Consider the following 12,629-nt stretch of genomic DNA (forward strand, 5'->3'; position numbering starts at 1 on the left):
ATAAACATTTGGAGGCCACATGGCATGGTAAATGGTGTGAACACACTTAAGTGATTCGTTGAAATTGTGGAAATTCGACAATGATGGATCGTGAGAGATAAGTTCATGGGGGGAAAATAGCTTCCTTGCTTACACCATTGCATTTAGATATATAAAAGCCCTAAAGGACATAGCATGCATAATAGAAGATGATGACGTTTTGCTGGTGGGATTAGGACATTCACACACCTCATGGGAACGTGTTCTCGTAATTTTCTCTTACTTGTTACAAGTATCCACTATGTTTGTAAGCATAAGGTTTCCTCAAAGTGAGCAGTTATTGCTAGGCAACCTTCTCTAAATATGGTTTTGAGTGATGTATGGAGATTCAATCAAGTGCAAGAGCTCTTATTATTTTTTGATTCTAGCAAATCCTTGTGATACATAGAAATTTGTAATATGTAAATATTGGTTAAAAAAGGGAATGAATCACTCACGCCCTGAAAGTTGAATGCAGGAGCCAAGCACTGAAAGCTGACTGCGGCCTAGCCGAATGCTGAAAGCGGGAAGCCGAGTGCCAATGTTGAAGGCTGAAGTCGAATGGCTGATTGTGGAAAAAGAGCCAAATGCTGAATGCCATAAGCTAAGCGCTGAATGCTCAAAGCGGGAATCTGAGCACCAAATGCTAAAGGCTGAAGCTAATGGGCTGATTATGGAGACCAAAGAGCCAAATGTTGAATGCCATAAGCCAAGTGCCAAATGCTCAAAGCTGAAGCTGAAATAGCTGAATGCTAAAGTCGAATGCTTTAATGTGGAATGCCTGAAGCAGAATGGTTGAATGAGGAAAGCCAAATGCGGAACGATTGACCAGGCAAAGCCGATTGATATAGTTGATGGACGAGGAAGTTTGATGCCAAGAGCTAAAAGCCGAAGGTTCAATTGTTGAGACTAGGCAAAATTGATGGAAGCAGCTGAATGGCTGATCAATGATCAAGTATAACTCAAGCTAAAGCTGAATGTAGAATGTTTAAGTGCTAACTGAGAAAAGCCAAAGGTTGATTTGCTGACCAAGCCAAGCTAATAAATGCAGCATAATGGCGGCTGACCAAGCATAATCAACAGACACAGAAGTCCAATGCTGAAAGGAGTGCTGAATGGCTAACCAAGTAGAATTGATGGACTCAAAAGTCCAATGCCAAAAGCTGAATGCCAGCATTCAGACAATAGCAACAACAACAGAAATAACAAAACTCGGTGAATACCAAAATCCAATGCCGAAAGCTTTTGAAAGCTTGAGCTGAGTGTAGGGCTAGTGTGTGGGGTTGGTTAGAATGTACGACAACATAAAGAAAGTAAAGAGGAAATAGAAACCCTAGATCTATGAAAAGTGAGTAGTGCAAGAGCTTACCCAGGCTTGTGGCGATGAAGATGAATGGATGTATGGCATCATAGATGTAAAACACTAGCAATATACACCAAGCTTCACCGCTTTAGAGACTAATGACGAGAAGCTAATGGCTCTGCAGGGCCAAGCTCTGAAACTAGCTCTAAAAAGCCAACAGGTGACCACACCAATGAGAAGAGCGTCAAGGCCAATGGCAGGAAGTCGAGGCGGGAGGAGGCGCGAATGTCAATGGCAGGTGTCGATAGTCAAATACGCGCAGGTTCCAAAGCCAAGACACTAAATCCGAGGCGTAAACCTTAGCTCTGATACCAAGATACTCTACACACACGCACACAGTGACAGAGAAGCTCAGAGAGCGAGAGAGATGAAGCTCGATGCTGGAAAGCACTCAATGATAATGATAAGAAATGAGTGGAATACAAGAGTACTAATACGAGCCCTAGCCCTAGGGTTGATGTGGCTAACACATGAGTGTATTCACACAGGAAGAAAACCCCTACCAATACATGGAAAAAATTGCCTGTGTGTAGGGCTATTCACACTAGGGATTTCTTGGCTAACCAGGTTAAGGTAGGGCATGGGTAATGTTGACATGTAAAGGGCGTTTCTCACGCCCAAGTCGGGCGTGCAAGTTGGATAGACTTGTAACGTTTGCTTACGTCTTGCTTATCATCATATAACCAAGTTTTATAGAAAAATCCCAATGTGCCAATTAGGAAAAGCTTGACCTAAGTTTCATCGCCAAGCCCGTGGGAAGATGCTCTAAACAAGACCTAGAGCCGATGAGACACTTTTGGGGGGCCGGACAATTTGAAAGGCTGCACACATACAAACAAACCCATTTGGAATCCGTAGTTCACCTAAATCCTAAAACCCTAAAGCCCTTCACAAGTCTTACTGGGGTGCTGCTGCATGACTCTGCAGCAGCAGTAGTGCATCGTTAGGTCTTTGAAGAGAGGTCGAAGAAGCTGAGAAAGCAAGAAATACCGAGATGGCGTCTGGTATGCTATCCAGGACTCTTGCAGGAGTGGGGAGGCGTTTGGGAGTGCGGTCACCCACCATCTGCACCAGACCCCCTCTCTGCAGAGCTGCATTCTCCACAGACTCCGACGAAAAGCCTGAAGAAGACGAAGCTCAACTCAACAAATACCACGAGCCCGTTGCGCTTGTCACTGGAGCTTCGCGTGGCCTGGGCCTTGAGTTTGTAAGTATCCCGCTAAGCTTGCTTACATTAACTGCTAATCAAAACACTTTACTATTACGCTAGACTATGTTCGAAGAAGCGTGGTGTCAATGCTTTTGCCATCAGTTTTGTTCTTTCTTCAGAAAGCCTTATGTGGGCCTCAGACACATTAGATTTTCTCTGTTCAGAAGCAAACTGCACTTGTGGGGAATTGATAGCGTAACTTATATTCGTAGTTTGGTCCTCTTTGACAAGGCTGAGAAGATCAGAATCATTGTGGGCACGTACAGTGACAGCCAGAGGGAGGTGAAGAAGACCGCTAACAGGAGGGTGTTTTGACAGGAAACATGCAGCAAGCAAGAGCTTCGAAATGGTGTGCTGTAACTGGGTGAGAAGATGCCCTGTTACTCGCCTTGCATCACTGTGAAGATGGGGGAGACTTGAAATGCTTTTGGTGGTGGCCATTTATACTTCCTGCTTTGCAAGATGTTTTTTCGTTGTGTTAATGGGGTTAGTGTTTGACGGAATCACATAACTTGGGCCCCAGATTGTGGTTCAGAGAGATGGAATCACGTACTTGGCCATCAGTTTTGTTCCTTGTCCAGATTGCCAAATTTGGGTGATCTGTTTTATGTCCAGAAAGCCCTCTTCAAGAGATGCTGTTCTATGTTCGGAAAACCTAACATGAGTATTTGTTCTTCATTCAGAAACATATTGGTAAGCCCATTTGGAGCCAGCAAGTTATTTGTATTTTGCACTCTGAATTTCAGTTGCCAGAAATGTTTCAGATACCTACACATACTGGGGTCATTTACCTAGCCCAGATACTTGTAAACAGGAAGCTTAAATTGCAGTGGGCATGGGGGAAAGGGCCGATCGGTGCTCTTCCGTCGTAGAGGGCTTGCTCCAACTGTAAAGGTTGGGTCATGTCACATGTAAGAGCTTTATACGTTGATTACCGAGGTGAAGTGTGCAAATACTGTGGTGCATTAACTTGAGAGGAGAGGAGAAGAGAGAGAATGGTAAGACACCAGGCTAGGTCCCAAGAAAGGCCCTCTCCTATTGGTGTATTCACTTACTTTATGGATTTGAGACATGTACTACAGATTTCTGACCTTGACCTTATGAAGTCTTCTTCCTTTCCCTTGATGACTCTGTCCTGTGGTATCTAGATTGACCAATAGTGAGTCTTGTTACTCGGAATGGTTCATTACTGTGTAACATTTCTACTGCAATATCGAGGCAAGACCTTTGACTTTATCCGCTGCTGAACTGAAGTTCTGTTGCCTTTGATGCTCCCAGAGGCCCCCGATGGTGCCTGCTGACCTGCCCTTTGAGTTGAGGGCTAGATGCCTATAAAGGTGTCCAACTCTTAGCCCCTCAACCACGCTGGTCTGCACATGTTTCGACTGCAGAAAACTGCTGGCCCGTGTTCCTGTTCCCGGGCAAGGGATCTATTGCTTCGCTTGTCTATTGCTTCACTTGTCTGTCTTGCTGTCCGGCGTCTGGCATGATCGTAAATGGGTTATAATATTGTGTGGAGTTTATGCACGGAACACTTCTTACCCAAGCCTATCTCGATGGTGAGCAGCTTAGCTAGGGCTCATGATAGGGCACTTCACACATCCTAATTGGGCACAGAATGCCATCTCACACCCAAGTGCAGAGTGCACGTGACAGGTCATCTTCCACCAGTAAGCATTCATCAGTCTGTTCCTTGAATAGTGTTGGCTCCATCAGCAGGTGTGTAGGTTGCCTTGTCGATGTGTGGCTGCCCAACAATTGTGATGTTTGTGGCTTGCTCTCTCTCTTGTTTTGTAATTAATCATGTAAATTTGCAGGTCTTAGTTTCTCACAGATTTTTAAGCAGAACACTTAAGTGGCTGTTGGTCTGTATTCCGAGCTTGCTTCATGTGGCCTTCATAGCTGCGAGTCTTGGTTCTTTTAGAGGGTGCTTGTAAATAGGTCCACATCCTTCTTAGTCTTTGCTTTGATTACATGATCTCACTGGCTGCTTGCAAATAGTTTGGGATATGATCATCTTTATGCAAGCATATTGGCTGCTTGCAATTAGGTTAAGGTTCAACCAGCCTTAAGTTTATCCAGATCATCAATTTCAAGGTATTTGTGACGTGAAAATAAATAAATATTTGTGATGTTTAATAATAACAGAGACACTTTTTAATACTGATTTGTTTTGCAGACACGACAGCTTTTGACCAAGTATCCTGGTGTGGTCGTATATGGGACAGCAAGGAATCCAGATGCTTCAGATGGTCTTCAAGCTTTGAAACGAAGACATCCCATACGCTGTGAACTTGCCAGGCTTGATGTGACTAAAGAGGAAACTGTGGAGGTAAGTTTTGAGGAAGATCCTAGGTGAACAATGTCTGCACATGCTTATTATCCACAAGCATTATAGTTAAGGCTTTTCAAGGACATGATTGTTTCAGTTGGGCTGCAATGTACTTTCTGTGTGCTATGTATGCAAAGTGAACACTATACACCAAGCACTGTATTATGGAACAGTGCACAAGGTGAGGTGGGTCATTACACATCCTTGTCGCCCCATCTGTAGGTGCTTACTAGAGTTGTAGCAATTTGTTAAATTTTTTCAACCATTTTCCTCAGTAGCTAGCTTGGCTTCAAATGCTGTATTCAGAGTTCTTGGTGTTTGGCTTGTGATGACTTGTCAAGCTTGGTCTTGGAAGACATATTGAACTGTTTAAGCCCTACTATCTTAGTCGTGAATTGTGGGTGTCTTAATACATAAGTGGCTGGAGGAAAGGATCATATTTTCAAAGTGGGGTGGGGGGGGATTTCTGGTTGATAGTTGTTAGGTTGGTTGTTGTTTTAGGGGAGGTTTGGACCTTACTACATCCTCTGGTTGTTACTTTGGCTCTAATTACACGTAATTGGATGCATGTCAGGCACTAGCCAAGGAGGTAGGCGAGAAGTATGGGCGCTTGGACCTCATAGTCAATTGTGCAGGCTTATTACATATACCCAATGAGTTGAAACCAGGTTAATTCTCATCTTTGAACCTCATTGTCCGTCTTGTTTGGTATTCATTTTTATGTTACTACTGCTCTTTCTGTATAATTAAAATGCCATGGCAAGCCGAGCCTTTACTTCTTTGCAGAGGAACAATCAGATGTCCATGTTGTTTGGGAGGCATAGTGTTTATGCACGTGACACAGTGTGCGTATAGAAGTGTGCCTTGTAGGTGTACATGATGATCAGAAGCTTATCTCGGTTAGTGAGACAATCCCTCTTGGTAGACAAAGATCATGAATTCTGGAGGAAACAAGAGAACTTGAGGCAAGCTGTATCTTTCTGTCTACTCTCAAGCGGAAGGTCTAGACTCTAGACAACCTAGAGCAAAGGTTTGATAAAAATATTAAAAACCTTTTGGTTCCAAACCACAGGTTCTCACCGTCAAGGGTTATTAGTTGGATGTATTTTGTGTTAAGGCCATTAGATGCCTTAGCTATATCTTCCAAGTTTCCATGGGTCTTGAGGGCAGCTTAGTACGCTAGGGATAGCTGGAGTGTACCTGCAAACGTGCCTTCTTCTGAGAACTGATAGAAATGCTGTAAACTTGGTATGGTAATTTATTTATGAAGATGTGTTCACTAAGGACATCTTTATGCATAAAACTGCACCTACTCTGGGATGCCACAAGTGGAGATGCCATAGCAGGTTCTCACCGTCAAGGGTTATTAGTTGGATGTATTTTGTGTTAAGGCCATTAGATGCCTTAGCTATATCTTCCAAGTTTCCATGGGTCGTGAGGGCAGCTTAGTACGCTAGGGATAGCTGGAGTGTACCTGCAAACGTGCCTTCTTCTGAGAACTGATAGAAATGCTGTAAACTTGGTATGGTAATTTATTTATGAAGATGTGTTCACTAAGGACATCTTTATGCATAAAACTGCACCTACTCTGGGATGCCACAAGTGGAGATGCCATAGCATGCTGTTTGTGCTATTAAATGATGTACTTGTTGATATGAAGCTTCGAGAATGAAGGTTCAGGAAATGGAGTCAGTCCTGGGTTCTCTTAAAAAAGGTAATTATGCTCATTAAGCTAATGCCACTTTTAGTTTGTCGTGGTTGCAGAGACTCTTATTTCTCAGCTAGAACCTGAGAACATGATGCGTGTGTTTGAAGTCAATGCTCTTGGTCCTGTGATTGTGGCTAAGGTATATTCATTACTCAAATTGTGCTATACGAATGTGCATGCATGTATATGTTTCTTTGTAAATATGCATGTGTATATTTGTATGTGTGTGTGCGTGTGCACGCGCATGCATGTATGCATATATCTGTGTGTGTGCATGCATGCGTGCTTGTACACACACACACACACACACATATATATATCGATATATATGCATGTATGTAATATATATACATATCCATATACACACACACACATAAATATAAATATAAATATATATGTATATATAATATAATTTAAATATATATATAATTACACATGTATATGTTTATATAATCTAATTCGATTATATATACATATATACATATATATACACACATATATGTATATTTATGTGTGTGTGGGGATACAGAGATACACATATATCTGTACATATATGTGTCTGTATGTGTAATATCCATAGTTCCGGTGCTATGTATTTTAATTTCAGTACTACCTGAATTTTGCCTAGTTTGAGTTCTGTGAAACTTCTCTTTCAGCACTTTTGGGAGCTGTTAAAGATAGGGCAGGGCACTAGTACTGGCAGAGCAGGAGCTGTCATTGCACACATTAGTACCAGAGCCTCTTCCATGAAAGAGAATACTCTTGCGGCTTGGTATGGATATCGGGCTTCAAAGACTGCCCTCAACATGTGTATGTAACCCCTCCTTCTGTCCTTAACTGATTTGCTGCTTGTACTCTTGGAGGTTTTTTGACCTAATGCTTACTCATAATCTCGTGTGTGTGTGTGTGTGTGTGTGGTTTGCCTCTCTCTTCCTCTCTACACACTTCTGTATGTATGTGGACCATAGGAACAGGAGTGTAGTACAGAATGGGAATGGGACGTGTTAAGAAATGAGAACAGGAATGGAATGGCACGATGACAAAGAATAGTCATGAGAACAGAAGGGAATGGGGGAGAATGGAAACAAGAATGGTGGGGAATGGGTGTTCCATAGGGCTGGATCAGCCATTTCAAGTATGATGTGTGGACACGCTCTCATACATGTTTGTATGTGTATGTGGATACATGCACGCGCGAGAGAGAGAGAGAGAGAGAGAGAGAGAGAGAGAGAGTTATATTAACGTCCACGGAATGCCTTGAAGGCATATGGGACCAAAAACCGGTACCTCACAGTCATTACAATGCACGTCGAGGTGCACTTAGGCACAAGCAAAAGATTAATGAAAACCCTAGTTGATAAACAACTATCTGTGATACAAAAAATGCCGATGGCACATTAGAATGCTAGTCAATTGGGTTTAGGCTTACGGAAGTCCTCGATTATTGCCCTTCCGTCACGGTAGACTGCCCACTTTCTAGCTTGGCGGGCTGCTCGGACTTCGGTGAGTTCTGCACTTTTGTTTTTAAGCTTTAGGGGAGTGAGTTCATCAGCTAACCAGAGCCTGGTGCCCTGTAATGATTTGGACTGTCGGAGAACTTGGATCTTGTCCTGTTTGTTGTGATATTTCGCAATGGCATGCTTCCTTTCTTGACAATGGTGCTGGTGCTTGCATTATCCACATGTATGTGATGCGTCTTCTTCCTTCATTCTAATGCATTGGTGCTTCACTCCTGCCCAGGTTTTACTGAACACTTGCACATACTCACTTCTGAGTGTTTGCATCCTTGTCCACATCCCACAACACGTGTATGCGTCGAGGCATCTCCTTCCCTCCTTTTGAATTTGTTTGATACTTCGCTCAAGCACAGGTTGTGATTGAACAATTACATATGCTTGCTGGTGGGTGTTAACTTTGCACCTCTCTCTACACACGTCAAAATATTTATATCCCCCCCCCCCCCCTCCCGGGAAAAAAAATGCACTTGTATGCTTATGATGAATGCAGAGAGAGAGAGAGAGAGAGAGAGAGAGAGAGAGAGAGAGAGAAAGAGAGATTGTATTAACGTCTATTTAAGAGACAAAGAGTCTGAGACCAAAAAGATGCTATGTATGATCCATGTGTAGACTGGATGCGGGAACACAAAAAACAAAAAGACAGGGCCTACATACTACAGAAGTCTCTGTGTATACAATGTAATAGTAAACACGGAGAGCATGTCCATGGTGGAGTAGAGTGCCGAGATGTCCACCTCCCGTGGCGGTGCCTCCCTAAGGTGCCAGAGGATGTTTCAAATCTTGAAGCAGACAGACGTTTTGCTTTGTGCATGCATTTAAACACATACAGAGGTTATGAGAGAGAGAGAGAGAGAGAGAGAGGATGTCTTGAATCTGGAGGTCTGCATTCATCTAAGAGTGTCGGTGTCTGGCTTTCTGGGGGGGGGGGAGGGAGAGTAGGGGTATGCATATTTCTCTACAATGTACATGTGATGCTTCTGCCTGTCTTATTTCAACTCATGCACAGGTTTTCACTTGACACTTACACATGCTCACGTGTGGTGTTTGCATGTTTCATCGCACAGAAATGTTTTATGTGTACTATGTGTATACACAGACAAAGGTGCATATGCAGACAGATGTTTTGTCTTTGTGCATGTATGTAGACATGCATAGAGGTTATGAGAGAGAGAGAGAGAGAGAGAGAGAGAGAGAGCTGCAACTAATTTCCCTCTCGTGCAGTGGTGAAGACAATGGCTCAGGAAGCTATGAGTCGAAGAGATCCTGTAATCTTGTGCCTGCTTCATCCAGGGACTGTAAATACCAGTCTCTCAAAACCTTACTCAGCAGACGTGCCTAAGATGAAGCTGTTCTCTACAGATTATGCAGTTGAGAGGCTACTAGGAATAATCAATAAAGTCAGACCTGAGGACAATGGCAAGTTCACATCTTGGGACAGACAAGAAGTCTCATGGTGAGCCTAGTGTACTGAAAGAAATGTGCTGTTGCTCTAAGTCCTGGGATGACTGCGTAGTCATTAAATTCGACCTTTTTTAGGTAGGGTAGTGACCTTGCTGCTGTTATAATTTAGTTGCAGTGCTTTACAAAGAGTATGATTAGAGAATTTTGTATGGGACTGAATTGTATCAGGGGGGAGATTTCTCTGATTAAATCTGATGATGCTGCATATGGTGGGGAAAGCTTGTAGAGTTGTGTATGGACATAGCTTGCATTCCCCTGCACAAACACGACTGATTATGTACTTAGTGAGCTCTCTGCTGTCAATCGTTTGGGTTTTATTATAAGTAAAATTCATTATAAAAACAATTTACATCTACAGTTTTTACCTGCATGCTTTTTGCGATAGGCCTTGAGCATCTGTAAGAGGTCTGAAGCAGTCAAATAGAGTCAACATGTGCAATAAAAGTTAAGTTGTTTTCTCAAATAAACATACAAAACACCATTTCACTGCATGCCAAGTATTGTTTTATGGTGGTCAATTTAGCCTAACCTTCGATGTGGAGGTAAGTGTGTCCATGATAAGTCTATTCAGCTTAAAAAAGCCAGTAATCATTTCCTATCATGTTCAACATTGTAGAAGTTATAGTACTATAGGTGGACTAAAAAAAGAAATTAAATTTGAGCATGGGAAAGTGAGTATAGATATCCTTATAAGAGGAACACATCTCCATAGGGGCACCAAGCCTACTTAGTGTTGGAAGCCTATCTTCTTCCTCATCTAACAGAATCTTCCAACAGCAGGTGATACATCATCATCTGAGCTGGAACTCTAACCATATATTCAGGTAACATCACCATGCCATTGGGCAAGAGTATGAGTATTGGCACCAGCTTTGTCGGAACAAGCTGGGGTGGAACAAGTGCAAGGGTATCTGACGGACGTCATGGAGGCAGAGGTGCAAGTGCCCTAGATTTAAATACAACTAAGACTGTTGTTGAGCTAGCAACCAAACATCCTAACTAAAATGGGCAATCAAATTTTGAACATCCCACTAATTAGCAGCAATAAATTATTAGTAGAGGGGCTTGGTGTAGGATGAGTGACCCTTGTCCCATGTCATGTTGCCATGCTACCATGCATGGCAACGTGTTGGCCACATCATACTGCTAAATTACTATGCATGATAACTTGTTGGCTATATCATGGTATTGTGTATGGTCGACATGTTTTCCGATCCACGTTGCACCTCAACATTCCATGTCATTCAACATATTATGCATGCATGAGGTGGTGTTTACCATGCATGCTTGTGTCCCACATCATGATGTTGGTGGCATGCTATTAGAGACCATGTATTATGGAGGCCAACACTTTAGAGACATCAAAGCACAAATCCAAAGGCTAAACATGGATGAAACTCCTCAAGCGCCTTAGCCAATTGCTTTGGCAAGTAGAGTCCACCAATAGAATATTGTAGAGGCCTTTTTCTAGATAGAAGACTTCATTGGTAGTGTTAGCTTGAAGAACGTTGTTCTCCAAACAATGCAACAGCTCAAATCTTGATAAAATCTTGCTCGTGCTTAAAAGCATCAACCCATGAGGCAAAGAGTGGGATATGCTTATCCACACACAGTGGAGGATGAAGTCATAATTGCCTTTGGATTTTCATTCACTTCTGTTGTATCCTCTTTTGATTCACTTTTGTTGTACCCTCTTTTGGACAATCTCTCTCCCCCGTCATTTGTTCTCAAGGTCAGCCTCCTTCAACCTTGCTTTGGCCAAGTCAATGTGCTATCTTTTGCCTATGTATCATGTCCTAGAGAGTTGAGAAAAGGTTTAGAACTTGCCTCTTTTTAATGGGTAGTTGACCTTGTGCCCCTTTGCTTGAACCCATGTCTAAAATTGAATCAAGGTCCCCCAAAGCTATACTACCCTTCTCATTATTCACAATGCAAGGTGACAAAACATCCCAGAGCTTACCACACCACTTGAATTGCTACTTCACTATCCTTTTAGATTGTTTAGGCTCTCTCTTGCATGATGTCACCTTCCTCGCCCTTTGGAGACAAACTTTATGAATGGTTATAGTAAAATGACAATACTTGGGAGAATGATGCCACATGCAACACTTCTTTTGGAGTATAAGAAACTTCCATACATTTCAACCATTATAGATGGTAGTTTAGGAGTCCACATGCACTATACACCAAATGGGGCAGGCCACCCCTAAAAAGGATGGATTTTGTCAAGTTTGACAACCAAGCAAGGTTGAAGCACATGGGAGCACATGGGACTAATGAGGGATCTTCTTGTGCAAAAATAGAACTAAGGTTCATCGTCCCCATGTAGTTCTTCTTTGCTCTAACCTTACCCTATCGTAGCTTTTGGCACCATGATGAGGATCCCTAAATTAGGTATTGATGAGGGGGATGCCTATAGTGGCACATAACTAATTTCATGAGAGATAGATTGAATAAATAGGCCAAGAATCTACCACCATGGGGTAGAAGAGGAGAGGTAGGTGCAACCAATGGTGAGGTAGGTGAATATGTCTCAATATAGATGTTGATTGATCTTTAAAGTCATTTCCTTGTTAGATTTTGAGCCTAAATGGAAAGAAACATCCATGCTCCTAGAAATTTGGTGTGTTTTAAGCCTCTAACACAACTCTACCTCAAGAGCACTGTAAGTGGACGCATCTCCAATTTAAACTCATGGAATTGGATTTTGAGATGCATTCTAAGTCCCAAAAGATGCACCACCAAATATAACAAGCCAAGAACATGTTTCTTTTGCATGAGATTCTGTAGGGCATTTTTTTCCTCCTAGATTAACAAAGAGGAGAGGTGTTCATACATGTTGCGTACACACCACACACTATACTACCCTCTTCTCTAGAGGTAGAGTGGCTCTCTTTCATAACACACACACTATACTCTATATAGGTTACAATCCTCCTGGTTACCCCTCCCTGTCGAAGGCTACCTCTTGTCATGATATCAATTACAAGACATATCTTTAGATCTATCCATCGTGCGGA

At 42.4% G+C, this 12,629-nt stretch overlaps 1 protein-coding gene across 1 annotated transcript; it reads left to right on the forward strand.

Annotated features, from left to right (window-relative positions):
• Positions 1 to 2,178: 2,178 nt before the first annotated feature.
• LOC147624447 (uncharacterized) lies at positions 2,179 to 9,979 on the forward strand. Its single transcript, XM_086819438.1, has 6 exons — positions 2,179 to 2,588; positions 4,771 to 4,923; positions 5,498 to 5,591; positions 6,688 to 6,770; positions 7,288 to 7,441; positions 9,370 to 9,979. The coding sequence occupies exons 1-6, from the start codon at positions 2,376 to 2,378 to the stop codon at positions 9,603 to 9,605; spliced, it is 933 nt and encodes a 310-aa protein (XP_086675564.1). The 5' UTR covers positions 2,179 to 2,375; the 3' UTR covers positions 9,606 to 9,979.
• Positions 9,980 to 12,629: the final 2,650 nt, after the last annotated feature.

This window comes from Cibotium barometz, chromosome 25, assembly GCF_041138505.1.
Source record: "Cibotium barometz isolate CiBa-2024 chromosome 25, ASM4113850v1, whole genome shotgun sequence".
Classification (NCBI taxonomy): domain Eukaryota; kingdom Viridiplantae; phylum Streptophyta; class Polypodiopsida; order Cyatheales; family Cibotiaceae; genus Cibotium; species Cibotium barometz.